Raw genomic sequence first — 18,546 nt, forward strand, 5'->3', positions numbered from 1 at the left:
AGCGGGCGCCGCCAGGCGATCGCCCGTTTCCTCGAGAGTCAGACGAGGCGAGGGCGGCGGTGCAAACGCGGCGCGGGCTCGCGGCTCCCGGTGGCGAGAGCGCAAATCTCCTCCCCCGACATTCCCCGGAAGCGCGGCGGCCGCGGCGCGCGCGGCTATGTGAGGGAGACGGCTCCCGCCTCAGGAAGGGCATGTTCGGAGGGGCGTCCGCGGCGCGCCTCTCGCCCCAGCGCCCCCTCTTCACGGCCGCCGCCGCCGCCGCGCCCGCAGCGAGATAAAAGGGGCAACCGCGCTTCCTGACGCGAGACCCGCGCTCGCCGCCGCCCGCCCGCTCAGGCCGCGATGACACGGCGCCCGCGGCGGCCCCGAGGCGCCGGGCGGGCCGTTTGCTGACCGGATCGCGGCTGCCCGCCAGCGTGTCCGCGGTGCCGCCGCCGCCAGTATGGGCTGCGCCCCGAGCATTCACATTTCCGACAACCGAGGGTTGAGCCACAGCGACGACGACGAGGACGTGGACGTCCCGGGCCCCGCGCCGAGGTCTAGACAGCGATGGTCGACCGCGCCCGCGCTCGTGGAGCCCCAGCCTCGCGACAACGGCGCCTCGAAGGTGAGCCGCACCGGGAGGGCGGGCAAACGCGGGGCCCGTGGGGTGCACTAGGCGGCCGCCGAGGCGTTGACCGACGCCAGCCGCCCGCGTTTGCGGGCTGTCGCGGATCGAGGCTTAACGGGCTATGACGCGGCGCCGCCAGATTCGCGGCGTCCGTTGGTTCCCCGGCCGGGTCGGACGCCGCGAGTCAGTTTTCTCCCAGCGGAGTGGGTGGGAGACCCCGTGGGTGGGGGACCCGGGATATTCTGGCACGCCCCTGACGTGGTAAACCAGGGTGCACTTTGCTCTTGCGGTTCTCCGAGTAGAAAGGCAAGGGTTGTCCGGTCTGGGGCTCTGGGATGCCACAATTCCCCCATCTCACCCCCTGCCTAGCTTATCCCAACCTCTGTCCCCTCTTTGCACAAGCAGTTTCACTTTTCCACTTCTTTGGGGCCATTGAAATGTAACCTGGAACATAGGTTTGGCTTCACTGCACGCGTTATCTGAAGTTCAGGTTTATTAGCGTACGTGTGGTATTTAAAGCTTGTGTAATTAGAAAATACTACTGGAGACGTGATCTTTGAAGGATTCGGCAGGGTATAGTTAATCTTTTATGGAGGCAGTTTGACTGGGATTTGCAGGGTTTTTTGTTTTGTTGTTCGTTGTGTGGCTTCTCCAGTGCCTTTTGCCTCAGCTTTTATCAAAAGTTTCCAGGGCTAAGGTTTTCTGAAGGAAAGATAAAAGTTCACAGAGGCACCCGCAGGAGCTTTCCACTTTGGGCTTTTGGAGTGACGTCTCATGCATTGTAAAACAAACTGGTATGCTGGACTGCAGTGTTTGAACATATATTCCTCGTTACTAGGAAGTTTGAAGTATTTTTGCAATTTTTAAAAGTATTATTGTTTACTGAATACTGCAGATCCTCCCAAATTTGAACAATGTAGTTGATTTACTTAATGGTCTTAAATTTCTGGCAATCATTCTGGTACTTTTTCTGTATGAAAGAGAAGATCTTGTTCAGGTTTCCACACTGGAGTGTTTGCCTGCCCTACCAATACTCTAAGTGAAAATTTAACCTTGTTCTGATTATCCACAGATGAATTCTTTCTCCTGGGGTTTCTTTAAAGAAACCCGCGATGGCTAGAGTTTAGACGGTTAGGCCAAACTGCTTTTAATGGCAACAAGCAGCTTATATAATTAAGTCTAACAGGCTTACAAGTAAACAAGACACTACAGATAAAGTTGAATCAGGGAACCTTGACAACTGTCACATTTCTTACCCAAATCTAACATTGTTTTTTTTTTTCATTAACCAATATTAAATTCCAAAATCATCCTTTCAGTGAGACACCTTTGTTCTTACAGGCCTTTTTGTGGTGGCCTGGATGTCTTAGACTTCCTATTAGGCATCTTGTAAGCCTCTCCTGTGGAGCAGTTCACCTTTCTGCCCTCCACAGAGTTCCTATCCAAGTACTGCTGTGCCGACAGACTTCCTGTGTCAGGACCTAGACAGTGCGTTGGTCCTCATAGCGGCTAGCCTCGTGGCATACATAGACGAGGTGATAAAGAACTGTCGGCATTATTTTTTACTGTTTACTCATTCATACTTCTGTCTCTGCAATTTGTGTCTGTAGAACATTTAAGATAGACTTAAAAGTAACATAGCTACAGAGGAGGAGTCAAATTACAAATTAACAGTAGCACAGCCAATAGGAATGAAAGTCCCTCCCATACTTTTGTCTGTGAGTTGTCCATACTGATACCTCATCTCAGTTACAGATGGGTGAATTTAGGCATATCATGTAAATAGATCAGAGCTAATTACAGCTTTTCTTTAATTCAGGTTTTTTTTTTTTAAATTAAGATCTAAATGTACTCTGGAAATTGAAAAATACATGTTAGAGAAGAAAGAAAAGCTTTAGCAAGATCAAATTACAAGTAATTTGCTTCTTTATTAATCAATATCTTGTGAGCCTATTCTAGTTCATTAAAAATTCTTGGAGCTGGGAACTTGGAGATAGCTTGAACGATAGCTTGGATGGTAGCTTGCCTGTCAGGCAGGAATGAGGACCTAGTTTGGATTCCCAATACCCATATGAAAGCTGGCATGTTTCATCACCCTAGTGTTGAGGCTAGGTTGCATTGGAGACAAGCAGATCTCCTGAGCTTGCTGCCCAGAGTGTCCTCCTATGCAGTCAGTGAGCTCTGGGTTCAGTGAGAGACCCTGTCTCAAAAACCAAAGTAGAAACCATAGAGATGGCCTTTCTGCCTCTACATGTAGGCATGTAGGCGTATGAACACACACACACACACAGACACACACACACACACACACAAGCTTGTTTTGCTGTGTTACTCACAGTGGTCTGGAACTTGGGGTCCTGATGACATAGCTTCTCACCTTTCTGTGATCACCAGGTGGTAGCCCATGTCTTTAATCCCAGCTCTTGGGAGGCAGAGGCAGGTGGATCTGTGAATTAGGGGCCAGCTTGGTCTTAAGTTCCAGGACTGCCAAAGCTACACAGAAAAGCGCTGTCTTGAAAACAACACTATGCCTATATCTATAGATACATCTCTTGTGATCTTCCAAAGGGTGTGTAGAGTTGTATTTCCTAGACCTTTTTGATTATACACCCCTTTCTTTGGGTTCTGTTGTAGGCAAACTATGGTAGGCTCTGATATCTTCTGTGGATAACAGTATTCAAAGTACAAGAAATATGCTTTACAGTAGAACTCAACCCATATGATTTAGTTCTTAATTCCAAAGGCACTTTAAGCTCTGGTAATACACTGGGGAGGTGAGTGTATGAGCCTATTTAAGTATTACTGAAAATACTCTGGCTGTTTGTTTATCCAGGAGGTATATAGCCTATGTGGTCACAGATAATGAATGCTGTGTTCAGCTTGAACACTTAGGCTTTATTTTTAATTGGTGTGAGTTCCAACTGACATTTCAATATTGTCTTGTCAGTTTTTAGATTGACTCTGTTTCCCCTTTCCTTAGCTGGGACTTGAGGTGTCCTTGAAACATTTGTGCATGGGGAAAGGAGCGATAGGGATGTATTCACAGACACCCAGGGGGCTGCTGCTGCTCGGCGGGCGCCTCTGCAGTCAGCCTTCCTCATCAGCTGTGTGATGGTCAGTCTGTTTGCTGTCTCTCTTAGGCCTTCCATAAACAGTTGTTGAATTATAGGATTGTGTGAAACAGACTGTAGAAGTGCAAAATTTTCCCTGTTCATGTAAAGGGACTAGTTTTAACCAGATTGGAGGCTGTGAAACTCAGATTGCTTTTGTGGGAGTCTCTGGAGAATTTTCCCCAGGGGATAAAATATATCCACGATAATGAGAATTGTTGGTTTTTTATTTTTGTTTTGTGGGTTTTTTTTTTTTTTTTTTTTTTTTTTTTTTTTTTTTTTTTTTGAGATCGGGTCTTACTATGTAGCCCTGGTTGTTCTAGAACTCACCATGTAGACCAGGCTGTCCTTGAACTCACAGAGATCCACCTGCCTCCGCCTCCTGAGTGCTGGAATCAAGGGTTTGCATTACTGTCCTTGGCTTGATGTTGGTTTTTACAATTGTAAGGATAGTGCATGCTATGGGCAGCACACAGTAGGACTATGCAGCTGCACACTCACTATGACCAAACGTCTGTGTCACCGTCAGAGCTCTCACAGGAGTCGCAGATGTGCTCCTCTGATTCTCCTTTTCTCTTCTTGCCTTCCTCTGACCTTTCACCATCTTCTTTTCCCTCTCCCAGGTCTTCGACCTTGTTTCTTTGCACCACTCCCTTCCTCCATAGACTGGCTAAACTAGTCATTTTGTGTCAACCAAACTAAACTGGTGTCTTAACTATAGAATAATTAATATCATTTATACTAGAATAAAATTGGGTTGCCTGATGTTAATTTATTAAAAGATTAATTACATCTTATGTTTGTTAAGTAAAAGCAGTTTTCTCCTGGTATGTTGCCTGATTTTGCTTTTTCACTGAAGTCACCAGCAGTTCTCTCGGCAGGTATGGTTGAGAAAGTGAGATTTAACTTTGTGCTCTACTGGGATATGATAAGTCCATCTCTGGAGGGCAGGTGGTGAGTTGCTCACTGTTGTGTTCTGATAGCTTTCCATATATAGAATCTTTTGCCAGGCTTAACTATGAAGAATTAAAAAGATATTTTCTTGAACTCTTGCTATACACATTAAGTGCTTTGCATCTGTATCATCTATATCATAATATGTTAAAAACATTTCCCACTTTCAGAGGAAAGCAGTAACTTGGCAGAGTAAAAAAATCAGATAACACAGAGAAAATTGCTTTAATTTAGGCAAATATAAACACATGTAAATTAAGGTCAGGCAACAAGCTTTACTCTAAAATATGTCTATATCAAGTTACTGTAACTCGAGTGTGTGTGTGTGTGTGTATAAATACAATATTTACTCTCATTACCAACATAAATTTACATGTAATTCTTAAAGAGATATTATGTCAAAATTCCACCAGTTTCCCTGAGTGAACCTTGACCTTTTCCATACTGAAGTAAAGGTTATGACGGGGCCTATAGTCCCGTCTGGTGCTTACATTGCTCTTGAAATGGTGTGGGGACACTGGTTCTCTCTTACACGATTTACTCGTTTGGATTGAGTACTGAACCAGGGAGAGGTTCATGATCGAGGCTGACTCTCAGAATAACCTTAAAGTTCAGAATATTTCAGAAAGTTAAAACAACAAATAAAATTAAAGAGCAGAAGTTAGGATCGGAGGAAGCCTCAGTCTGGCCCAAGGTCAGCGGCTTCTCAGTGGAGTGAGGTACTGTGAGGCGAGGGCCTTATTCTTAGAGTGCAGGCTGTTTCTGTCAGTCACCCTTGTCGTTTCTTAGATGTGCTCTTCTTGTAAGCCTTGTACTTGTACTAGATATGTTATAGATGGTATCTCCTTTAATCCTTGCAACCTTGTGAGAGGGCTCATGCCATTTTCTCTTTTAAAGATAAGGCACCAGAGGTTTGAGACTCACCCAGGGCCATATAATCAAGCTGGGATCAGAACACATTCTTGACTCTCAACTTCTAGACTGCTGCTCTCTTAGCTGCCTATTGCATCCCCACCCATGGATTGGCCTTCCATTATTAGGCCAGCAGTTCTTAACCTTCTGGGGGTCAAACAACCCTTTTACAAGGGTTACCTGAGACCACTGGAAAACACAGATATTTACGTTCTGATTCATAACAGTAGCAAAATTACACTTAGGAAGTAGCAACAAAAATAATTTTGTGGCTAGGTCACCACAACTGTATTAAAGGGTTGTGGCATTGGGAAGGTTGAGAACCACTGCATTAGGCTATAAATGAATTAAGTCACTTTTTTTTGGGGGGTGGGTGGGGGGGGACAGGGTTTGTCTGTATAGCCCTGGCTGTCCTGGAACTCACTCTGTAGACCAGGCTGGCCTCAAACTCAGAAATTTGCCTGCCTCTGCCTCCCAAGTGCTGGGATTAAAGGTGTGTGTGCTACCACTGCCCGGCAAGTCACTTTTAAAAAAAATCATTTGTTTAATGTGTTGTAAGCCACACATTATGGTATGGATGGCTAGGAACTGAACTTGGATCCTTTGACAGATCCTGTGTTCTTAACCATTGAGCCATCTCTCTGGCCCCAGTCACCTGAATTTCTATTATCATGATGTTGTTAGGCCTTCACTTACTGAGGAAGGTGATTATGGCTCTGCTAATTTCCTGTGTTTGTGGAAGTTGTTCAGTGCTGTCCCAGCTATTTACAGAATTGCTCCTTGGGGCCCATGCCTGGAGGATAGGTGCTTGAGGACAAGGTGTCCTATTCTCATGACAAGTTCTATATGCCGGGCATACTCTAAAGTATTGGGAGGCTGATAGGGCTTTTTCCTTCACATTCCTTGGATCTATCTCATTTAAAGTTAACAAAAATTGTTAGGGTGTGTTGCATGTGTTTTAACAAAAAGCCAAAATCTCCTTGAGCAGGTGATTAATCTGTCAGGTTATTAGTAAAGCCTTTCCCAGTTTTGTCCATGCTCAAGGTGAGCAATGTTTCTGGGTCTGCTCTTTCTGTCCTACTTTTGTTCTGCTCTGTTTGGTAGGAAGTGGTGGAATATCATGTCAGAGCATTGTTTTGACAAGTTTGATGTTGCTGTTTCTCGGCTACAGGCATGAAATGTAGTCTGCCCATCCACCCATACAGGAAGGATGTTGCAAATTTCCCTGAACCTTGGTGTGACTTCAGAGGACTTGGGTGGGGGGCTCAACAGTACTTTTACTCTGTTTGGGTTGGAAACATAACTTACTGTTCCTCGAGCTCCTCTGCTTTCATTCTATGTAATCTCCTACATGACGGCTTCAGCTCTTTCCCTTTGCTAGCGGGATAGCCCAATGCCTCTCCCATGCTGTCCTTAAGGTGTTTGGAGTGGATGACAGCTTGCAGGGAGGTGGTATTGAAAGAGTATAGGAGAAGCTAGAGCCATGGCTGACATCCACGTCATCAGGAGTTGGTAATGAATTGATAAGCCCTGATCTTGCATTTCTCAGCTGTTAAGAACAGAGAGGGATAAGGGCACGGCTCCATGGCTCAGTGGTAAGGCAGCTGTCTAGCATGTGGTAGGATCTGGGTTCAGTCTCCAGCAACTCTTCTCACACACAGATAAAGAAAAGGCAAGGAGTCAAGAATACCTGCTGTCTTGGTTAGGGCTTCCATTGCTGTGAAGAGACACCATGATATAAGGACATTATATTATAAGTATATTATAAAGGACAATATTTAATTGAGGCTAGCTTACAAATTCAGAGGTTCAGTCCATTATCATCAAGTTGGGAAGCGTGGCAGCATTCAGGCAGTCATAGCATTGAGGAGCTGAGAGTTGTACATTATCTAAAGGAAGCCAGGAACAGACTGTCTTCCAGGCAGCTAGGAGAAGGGTCTCAAGGCCCACCCCCACAGCGACACACTTCTTCCAACAAGGCCACTCCTAATAATGCCACTCTCTGGGCCAAGCATATTCACACTACCACACTTGCCTTGTGGTGAGATTACTTGGCGTCTTTGAAAGTGTTTTAGTATAGCATGTAAGGACTATTTTCATTTCTTTTTCCTCTGTCAGTGCAGGTGAGTAAACCTAGGATGTTGTACATGCTAAGACAGATTTCCCCCACCCCCTTCAATGATAATAAGCAGCCAAATAGCTGCATTGTGTGTGTGTGCGTGCGCACGTGCGTGTGTGCTTGTGTATTTAATTATTTATTTACATTCCAGTCATTGCTCTCCCCCCTTGGTCCCCCTCCACAGTTCTTCATCCCATTCTTTCTTCCCCTTGCCTCTGAGAGGATGCCCCCTGCCTCCAGGTCTTTCCCTTCCTTGGAGTCTCAAGTCTCTCAAGCATTAAGCTCAGCCTCTCCCACCGAGGCCAGACCAGGCAGACCTCTGCTATATATTTGCTGGGGGCCTTGGGCTGGCCTGTGTGTGCACCTGCTTAGTAGTTCTGTCTCTGGGAGCTCCCTGGGGTCTGGGTTAGTTGACACTGCTGGTCTTCCAATGGAGTCACTCTCACCTTCAACTTTTTCAGTGCTTCCCCTAATTCAACCCTAGGGGGCAGTCCAGTGGTTGGACGTAAGTATCTGCATCTGTCTCAGTCAGCTGCTGGTAGGGCAGCAAAATGTTAAAAAAAATTTTTTTTTCGTGTTTGTGTTTCTGCACACCATGGAATGCTTGTGGAGGTCAGAGGACAGATTATGGGTATTGATGTTCTTCCATCATGTGGACCTCAGGGACTAAGCTTAGACTTAGCAGCAAGTGCAGATGACTTGCGCTCTCTCTTTCTTTTTAAAAGATTTATTTAGGCTAGAAGTGGTGATGCACGCCTTTAATCCTGGCATTTTAGGCACAGGCAGAGGTAGGCATATCTCTGTGAGTTCAAGGCTAGCCTGGTCTACGTAGTGAGTTCCAGGTGTGCCACTGCACATAATGAGACCCTGTCTCAGAAACAGTTTTTTAAAAATTATGTATACATGTGAGTCTGTGTGCACCTGAGTGCGGGTATAAGAGGCAGCCAGAGGCACTGGATCCTTGGAAGCTGTAGTTACAGGTAGTTGTGAGCTACCTGGCATAGGTGATAGGAATTGAACTTGGGTCCTTGCGAGAACAGTACTTGCTCTTAGTTTCTGAGTCATCTCACCAGCCCTTTCTTAACTACACCTTTCTTAAAGATATATATTTCTTCTTAAAAAAAAAAAAAGATTTGGGGGCTGGAGAGATAGCTCAGTGATTAAGAGCATTCATGGTTCTTCTAGAGGTGCTGAGTTCAATTCCTAGCAACCACATGGTGGCTCACAACCATCTGTAATGGGATCTGATGCCCTCTTCTGTGTCTGAAGACAGCTGCAGTGTAGTCATAAAAATAAATGTGTGTAGGTTTTTTTGTGTGTGTAGTTTTTTTTTTGTGTGTGTGTAGTTATTTTGCCTGGATATCTATCTGCTATTTGTGTGCAGTGACTGTAGATGCCAGAAGAGGGTGTTAGATGAAGGAAAAGTTGCTGAAATTCAACTAAATTAAAAATACAGATTTCATCAAAGGAGAATGAAAAGCAGTGCCACCAATTCAAAGATATTTACAATGCATAGTATCAATAAAGGATTAGTATTCAAAATATGTATGCGATTCTTCCAAGTCAATAAGAAAAGATGGCTATTTTGAAGTGGAAACTTCTGGTTTCTTTGGAAAGTCAGTTATGTCAAATGATGTTTTGCTGGGGCACACAGGTGAAAGGATGTTTTGCTAAAGTAGACACATGAAAGAATGTTTTCCTGAAGCAGACACAGGTTAAGGGATGTTTTGCTATAGCAGACATGTGAAAGGACACATGATGAAGGGATATAAATGTGACTCCACAGACAGTGGGAGGTGGAGCTTGCTTTGCTTTGCTCCACCTTCTCTTCTTCATTAACTACACGCATGTATTGGTTTGCCATATATTGTCATTGTTGAGCTCTGCTTTTCAAGGCAGAGAAACTCACAAAGGACTTCTCGTGAGATTCCTGCGGATTCCTCAGCCTTCGGCTGGTTGGTGAGCCTTGTGGCGTCTTCAGGATGAGCTGCTGATGCTGCTGGTTTATGCATGGTGTCTGCCTGCAGAGAGGACTGGACTACAGCTGCTGGTTAGCATTTGGTGTTTGCTCCAAGACTGAACTGCTGATATATCCTGACAACAAAGATTGAGTTCCCCCCCCACCAAAGAACTATATACCCATAAGTTTCCATATGCTGGATTATATGGTAACTCTCCTTAATTTCTAAAGGTACCACCTTCAAATAAATACATATTGTTTTGTATTATATATTTTTAATAATCTGCATATTTCTATTTCATTAATTTATCAAAATAGTATTTACTGTCTATATCATACCTTACTAATATCCTCTATATTCATAAATGTACTGGATTGCATCTGCTTACGATTCTTTACTTCTTTAATCTGGAACATACAACTATTCTTCTTAAGGAAACCCTATCAGTCATGCCCCAAGTTATCATATATCTTGTATTCTACCTCCAGTAATTCTCTTTTTTAGAAACTGCTTTTCTAATTCTTTGTGTGTGCAGTATATGTACATGTGTGTGTGCTGGTGTGCAAGGCTATGTGTGAGCAGACTTGGTGAGTCATTCCATCGAAGAAAGGCCTCTCCCTGAACCTGGAGTTTGCTTTTTTAGCTAGGCTGGCAACCAACAAATCCTAGCAATCCTCCTGTCCCTTCCCCTACATAGCATGGGTTTTACAGCATGTGTGAGACCATCCCTAGCTTCTAGTGGGTACTGGAATCTGAATTTGGATCCTCATAGTTGGCACAGCAAATTCTGCTAACCACTGAGTTCTCTTTTTCAGTCCCATACTTCTGTATTTCTTATAAATTGAAAGTTGTATCTAAAATCGATTAAAGTTAAATATTTTTGTTTAAACTATATTGTTGGTACTTCATGAATTATATCAGAAGGCAAAATCTGGTTGAGCCAGTATTATAGATGCTCAGGTTGAGTGGCTTAGCATGGCTGCTATACATCTTCTACTGTCAAGTCTGTTCCTGTTCCAGTTTGTAAAGCTGCCTCCTAAGACACACTTATTAAAGATTTGGTCAGTGGTGTCTGGTGTTCTTGAAGTGATAGAACCTGTAGGAGGTAAGGATTTAGGAGAAAGGTGGGCAGTGAAGGTGTGCCCTTGGAGGAGATGTTGGACTCAGCCTTCCTTTTCTTATTTGTTCTTTTTGTCTTGGCTACCAGAGGTGAACAGTGTGCTCCTCCTCTGCCACACCGATGTACTGCCTCCCCACTAGCCTACAAGTGGTAGTGTCAACTGGCCATGAATGGAAACCTATCAAACCATAAGCCAAAGTAATCCTTCAACCTTAAGAGTTATTTGTTTCAAGTATTTTGTCACAGTTGCATTTGGCACTATGTGAATATTCTCACTAGCTCCTCACCTTATCGAAAGTAATTCTGATTAGAGTTCATGAATGATGTTTCTTTAATTCAGTTACTTTTCTACAAAGCTTTTTCTTTTTTTATATTTTATCTGTGTATACATATATAATATATTCATATTAATAATACCTTTTATTTTTCCTATGTGTGCATAGACATTTTAAATTAAAATAATGTTGTTGTTTTGGTGCTGGGAAGGCTTGAAGTGAGCTGTATCACCAGACCTACATGTAAAATTTGAGTAAATACTGCTGTGTGGCTTTATGTCTTGGCTTTAAAATTTAGCAATAAATTGCAGCTATAATGTATATCATTATTTTTTCTTTTTTATAAAGTTATATAAGTGTATATGCCTGTATGGAGTTTTTAAAAAATATTTTTATTTGTTTATATGAGTATATTGGTGCTGTCTTCTGACACACCAGAAAAGGGCATCAGATCCCATTACAGATGGTTGTGAGCCACCATGTGGTTGCTGGGAATTGAACTCAGGACCTCTGGAAGAGCAGCCAGTGCTCTTATCTGCTGAACCATCTCTCCAGCCCTCTATTATTTCTTTTTTCCCCCTTCCCTTCTTCTGCTCCCTCTGGCCCCGATTTTGTTAGGTCAAATTTTAAAACATTTTGGTGCAGTCTAATGAAAAACTTTACATTTTATTTAAAAGTTGTATTTGTCAGCTCAGATGAGTTATATTTTATTGGATTATTTCATTTTTATAAGAAATTTATTTTTTAATAGAACCTTTGGCTTGACCATATTTGAGAGGAAACTGAAACTGTAAAGTGTTTAGAATCACACATATCTAGAATCACACTGCATGTAATGAGGAGCTGGGGTAAAACCTCATGCTAACACTGTCTGGTGCCTCCTGGTGCTTTGTGTGTTGATGGGAAATGGACCAAGACTGTTATCTCCTCTCGATCCCTAACATTTCTTTAAAATGTTAGGGATAGAGGGTAGGATGTCAGGCACATGAGACAGGCACTCTGCTCTAGCACCCCTAATAGACCAGGTACTCTCCTATGTGGTTTTTTTTTTTTTTTTTTTTTTTTTTTTTTGGATATAGGGTTTCTCTGTGTGGCTCTGGCTGTCCTGGAATTCAGTCTGTAGACCAGTGCTACCCTGCATTCTTTTTTACTTTTGTTTTTTAAAGCAATGTGAAGACGAATAGCTAACTAAACTCAGAAGAAGACAAGTTTGACTCTCCCCTACCCCTGATTCTGCTCTGTATGTTCATAAATATTGTTGTTACTGTGGTCAAAAAAGGCAGATAAGGTGGAGTTGGAAGACTCAGGTTTGAGTTCTGGCTTTGGCTTATTTAACTGTAGGCTGGACAAAAGCATGTAATTCTTTTGTGAGCCATAGTTTTCTGTATTAAAATGCAGTATGAGAGAGGGTGTGGGGACATACCTCTGATGTGTTCCACTCCATAAAGCAGCAGTTTATCTGTGTGCACAGTCACTGTTGCTGACCAGTGAGTCAGTGGAGAAGGATGCCCGACTGGAACCCTTCTAGTGCTGCTGAATATTCTGATGATGGAAATGCAAACGAGTATGTGCTAGGGTCTGGACTGTAAGCCAAAAAAATAATTTTCAATGCCAACGACTATGTTAGCCTTGAGATGCCAAAACTGTTTCTGCAGTGCAGGATAACTTCAGGCCCCACAGCCAATCTCTGGGTAATCACATGGCTTTGGTTCAGCCTCATTTGTTTATGAAATGAATTTTGTTATGGGCTCCTGGCGTGGAGGTGGTCTTTGGTCAGGGCAAGTGTGAACTGAAAGTGTTCTGTCAGTGTGCAGACCCTCAGAAATCAGAATAATGTACCTGTCCTGGGGCCAGGCCCCAAGCAGGCCCCAGGTGTGTCATGTGAGTTGTGCCTGACATTTCCCTGCCTGGCTGATTTGGAGTCAGCAGTTTCTAAATGGTGGCAATGAAGGCAGCTCTGCTTCTCAGCCACCATGGAATGAACAGATTTTCCTGGGATGTTTCTATCTTGTAACAAACAGGCCTAAAGCAACTGAGTCAGCTGACCATGGACGCAATCTGGACCTATGATCCAGCTTTAACACCTCCTTTGTTAAGGTGTATTTTTATATGTGTTTTGATGCAATGACAGGAAAACCAACATGGGCATAGCATGGATGTATTCTGTTTAAAGAATTTGGAAACATGCTCCAAGAATGGCAGCACTCAGACATCCGTGGTGCAGAAGGAGGAGCTGAGAGTTCTGCATCTGGATCCTTGGGCAGCAAAAAGAACCAGACACTGGGCCTGGCTTGAGCTTTTGAAACCTCAAAACCCATCCCCAGTGGTCACACCCTCTTCCAAGAAGATCCTGCCTAATCTTCAAGTAGTGCCACTCCCCGATGACTAAGCATTCAAATATATTAGCCTGTGGGGGCCATTCTTATTCAAAAAAATCTCCCTTCACTTCTTTTCTCCTCACCCCTCTTCTCTCAGAGTGGAGCTTGAAAATTTCAACCCTTTCGTCACATGTTTGGTTCCCCTGGCAACTAGCTTCCTGTCTAAAGGCTTTTCATAAGTCATCTCCTAACGTAAAATTCAGGTGCAACTTTAAGAGGCTCACTATGAATAACACAAAACATTTTTTATACCTCTATTTTATTTTTTTATATCTTTATTTTTATCAAATTGGGACACACACTTTTATCCCAGCTGGTCTTTAATTTAGGTCTTCTCACCTTAGCTTCCTAAGTGCCGGGATTACAGGTCTTTGTTGCCACATCTAACTTTTTGCCTTTGCTTTTATTTTCCTGGAGCTGCTCCAGAGCTGTTACAGGACAAAAGACCAACCAAATAAAACAAAAGCTATGAACCAGTGATGGCACTCACTCACTCACTTCTCATTATATCACAGCTATACTTTGCTGTGTCTGTCTATATTTTTCACTTGGCTTTTTTGAGCTTTGTGAGATATATCACAGTTTTTTTTTTTTTTTTTTTTTTTTGCCTTGTTTTGAGACTGTTTCCAGCTCACAGTCCTCTCTCCTTATGAAAGGGCATTGGTTCCAACACCTTAGCAGGTCTGTGAACAAGGCCCTTGTATGTGTGTTCCCCCATACACTTTAAATCATTCTTAGATGACTTACATATAATTCAATGTAAGTGCTGTGCAAATAGTTATTATTTGTGTAGGGAGTAACAACAAGAAAGAGAAGTCTGCACATGTTTAGTACAGGTTGATTTTTTTTTTTTTTCATGTAGTTCCTATCCAAGGTTGTTTAAGTTTGCAAGTTTAGAGCCTACAGATAGAGGGGGCACCAACTGTAAACTGATCAGGATTTTTCTGAATGCTAGTGAGGCCAAAGGAGGAACTTGTGTGCCACTGTAGCCTGGCTTGGGTAACTGAAGGAAGACACGGATATGGTATGTTGGCCTCTGACAAGTGATATCATATCTTCTGCCTTCTACACTTGCCTTATGTTATTCAGCAGACAGGGATGCCAGCTCGCTTGTTTTCCATAGTTTTATTAATGGAATGTCTCTTTTCTCCAAATTCCAGTTTGAAAATTCCTAGGAGGAAACAAGATGAGCCTGCCTGGCGTTACTACTTTCAGTGGCCAGTGAGTAGCCTCCATAACTGGCAGCAGTATTCTTGGAAAGTAGGCAGTTGGAATGGGAACACACCTTACAGGAAGAAGGGATGCAGGCCAGAGAGGCCAGTGTTGCCCTGTATTGGGGTTTAGGCCTCCTAGTGCTTGTCAGTTTAAGAATTAATTCTACTTTCATAATGACCATTATTCCTTCTGACTCTGAAGTAGCTTGCATGTTGCGTTGCCAGAGAAACTTTCCATTTAGTCTGTCTGCTAAGAGAAGACTGCATAGTAACAAGGGAAAACTTCATCTGGGGTTGACATAAAAGGAGTGTGTGTCCCAATTTGACCTTTCTTCTTTCTTGGGAAGACCTTAACCCTCCTAAAACATACTCAGTTATTTTTCCTTCCTCCTTCCCTTCTCCCTCCCCACATCCTCCTTCCTATCCCCTGGTGAGCACTGTATCCTCAGCTCTCCTTTTTATTTTGAAAAGAGCCTCACTAAATTGCCCAGGTTCTTTGAACCTACTGTGTAGCCCAGGCAGATCTTGAACTTGTGATTTTCCTCTTAGTCTCAAGAGTATCTAGGATTACAGGTCGTTACTTCTCATTTTATCAGTACTTTCATAGTCACTGCCGGCTACTTTTGCATTCCAGTGGCAGTGTCATTGCATGCTGTGTTCTAATGAATCTGCAGACTGTCATGTGAATTATGCATCTTAATTTCATTACCTGGTAGGCTGGGCTGATTTTTGTGATGGACCAAACAAAACACAAAAGAATCAGCTGTGAGAGAAGTACCCTAAAGTTTAAAATTGATGTTCTTGATTCATGGGGTCCTCTTTTTAAAGTAGATTCAGGAACTAAGCCTGAATCTAACCACTGAAACTTCTATCAGTGGTTCAATCAACTTTAATACGTGGGTGTCAAGGTCACTTCATGTCTCTATTCATGGGCAGACAGAATGAGGAAAAGCCTTGAGGATGATGGGAGAGAGGTTTTCCAGTGTGGGGAAAAGTCTATGGAATGGATCTGTGTTTGTTTGCTTGCTTGTGTTTTCTTGATCACAGTCGCACCTCACATCACCAAAAGCTGGAAAGTGCAATTTTGCCTAGCACCCAGGAAAAGGAGACACAAGATTTGAAGGGGTAGCATGCATCATTAAATTCACTTCATCACATGATAATTTGAGGTTATTTTTTTTTTTTAACTTGCAAGTACAAGCTTCCTAACTGACACAGATTATAGGAGAAAGATCAAGGGAGGGAAAGGATAGAGCCTGGTTCCCCCACCTCCACTGTCTGGCCCTACTAACATTCCTGTGATGGTTTTAGAGCTTGCCCAAGCAGGGTTTGAATTGATGCTATCTTAAACTTTTCAAACTCTTGAATTCCAGGTAGGATTATGGCAACTTCTCTTCTTCTTCCTCCTCTTCCTCCTCCTCTTCTTCCTCTTCCCCTCCCCCTTTCAAGTTTACACAATGATTTCTCTCTGAATTGAATAATACGAATTTCTTTTTTCCTTTTAAAAGGTTTCACATATCCCAGGTTAGCCTCAAACTAAGTGTGTTTGGTTGCCTGTTCTAAACTGTTTTTGAATGGTTTGTGGTGTTTGTTGATTTTATAATTTATAGCACATCCAACTTGAGAAAAATGCTACGTGACACTTCTGAAAGAATACTGACAGAATTATGTGGTGTTCTTTAAGTTCATTGGAAATAACCTGGTAAGTATGTAGGGACTGTTGCTCAAGAGGCTTGCTTGCACAACCGAAAGCTGTTGGCACAGTCCACAGACACCTTATCCACCTTTGGTGACAAATGTAAACTGTGGAAGTCCAGCCTGACTCACTTCTGTCAGAATGTGGAGGAGAGCAGAGGGGTGAGAGCCTCAGCACAGGACTGCTCTGCCTAGGCTGGGTTCAAAGAGTTTGAAGCAACTTAAAGACTATGGAGAGAGAGACAGAGAGAGAGAGAGGGAAGGAGAGGAGGGAGGGCAGAGAGAAGGGTGGGGTGGGCTGGGGAGAGGTGAAATCAGGGCCAAGAGAGCACAAAGGTGGACTGATCAAAAGGTGGAGTGATGAGGTAAGTCAGGTGCCAGGGCATTGTGTGGAAATGCATGCCACAGGGATGTGCATGGTTGCCTGGGGCTGGTCACATACTCGTCTCCAAGCTTTCCACAGACACACTAAATAAGAAAACTAGAAGTAACTTAGGAGAGCAGCTTCTGGGCTGAGGACTAAACAAGTTACTCTTGAGCTCTTTGGAAGGGTCAGGATTCTTAATAATGTTTCCTAAGTTGTGTGCTGGTGAGTGTGTGAGGGGCTGAGGAAGCAGTGGCAAGGACATAGAGGCAGTTGGAGCCCTGCTGCTGTGGGAGGTTTGCATTGAGGTGCCGTCCCACAAACTCTGTGATACCTTTCTCCAGCAGGGCTCCAACTCTTATGTTTTCTTGCCATAATTGGATCTAGATCTAGAGTTTTGTGTTTTACAGAATATCTGTTAGCTAACTATTGAGGTTGCAGATTGAGGGAACAAGAGATAGGTGGGTCTGGTGGAAGTGACAGACATAAGAGGGGACTAAGGGACTACAAGAACAAGTGAAGGAAGGACCAGTAAGCATTATTTAAAGAGGACAATAGTGATGTGCTTAAGAAGTACAATGCCCTAAAAGGTGGAACTGCCCAGTACTGTTAATTGCACATGTGGCGTGTGGCGGTGAAGACTGCAGAAGTCAGCTAGGCAGCCACAGAGGCCTAGCAACAGGCAACTGACCCACGCCCTTAGACGCCAGCATGGTGTGCTGCAGGCAGGGGGAATAACACAGGCATAAATTGCTTCTTCCTCTGGGTGCTGGCTACACAGAGGTATTCAGTTTAGAAGATGCACTGTGAGTGCACTGAGGCTATATGCACCTTGTGTCTATTGAGTGGAGTGTAGCAAACAGAGTGAAATGGTGTGCATTTTGGTTACACATCACTTATTTTTACATCCCAGTTTTACCACTTTATACTTGTGGGATCTTAGCAAATTACTTAACCTTTTTGTGCCCTAGATTTTAGTTCAGGCAAAAAAGAAAAATCTACATCAGCGGAGTGCTCTAAGGATTGAATAAATTAATATTCTTCTAGCACATGAGTGGTGCCTAGTACCTATGGAATATTCCTTGAGTATTACATGTTGCTAGTTACATTTATTCAGACTTGTTCTTATAAATGAGAATATATATTTACAGACACATACAAATGCATATGTATGTATGGATTGAATTGCATATAGACATTTTCCTTGGATGTCCTGAGTGTGGCCGTGCAGTGGGAAATGGTCCACAGGCCCCAGAATTTAATGTAGGGAACTGTGAGGGAGAGCTGTTGCCCTATGAATCTTGAAGTTGCCTGGGTAAAACTTAGAGAAAAGAAGGCTAAGCATGGGGTGCTGAGATCTTTAATGGAACAGGTGACCCAGAGGTCAAGTGACATGGTGACACTGTTGGATGATGTGTTCCCAGAAGACTAGGTTGGGGGGCAATTTGTCTGAAAGCTAGAGTTGGGTAACAAGGAATAGGAGTCTGGAAGAGATAGCTTGGATAGTTCTGGATAGCTGTTCCAGAACTTTCCTGGAAGCCTATGTATGTAGTAGCCTAGTCACTGTGTTGTGACCTTATAATACTGGTTAATTACTGTTTCCATGCTTTTAGAATTGTAGTCTCAGTCTGCTGGGACCTGCTGTGGTCAGCTTGGTTCTTTGCTTCCTTCTTTCTTCTTGAACCTTGGCTGGGTTTGTTCTCCAGACACTCTTTCCAAGTCCTCCCCTCCACTCCCAGTTAAGCTGGTGGAAGTTAAAGTCCTAACTCCACACGCTGGGTCTTAGCCCTGTTCTTAATGCCTGTACTTTGTGGCTGCACACATCCCATGGGAA

General features: G+C 43.5%; 1 protein-coding gene across 3 annotated transcripts in view; it reads left to right on the forward strand.

Moving 5' to 3' along the window:
• Positions 1-302: 302 nt before the first annotated feature.
• The window catches only part of Pde8a (phosphodiesterase 8A), a 122,285-nt gene continuing 104,041 nt past the window's right edge, over positions 303-18,546 (forward strand). For all 3 annotated transcript variants that reach the window (XM_034505813.2, XM_076936815.1, XM_076936812.1), the window contains exon 1: positions 303-607. In XM_034505813.2, the coding sequence (XP_034361704.1) occupies positions 443-607 (165 nt within the window). In that variant the 5' untranslated portion in view covers positions 303-442. The remainder of the gene's footprint in view (positions 608-18,546) is intronic.

The sequence above is a fragment of the Arvicanthis niloticus genome, chromosome 1 (assembly GCF_011762505.2).
Source record: "Arvicanthis niloticus isolate mArvNil1 chromosome 1, mArvNil1.pat.X, whole genome shotgun sequence".
Classification (NCBI taxonomy): Eukaryota; Metazoa; Chordata; class Mammalia; order Rodentia; family Muridae; genus Arvicanthis; species Arvicanthis niloticus.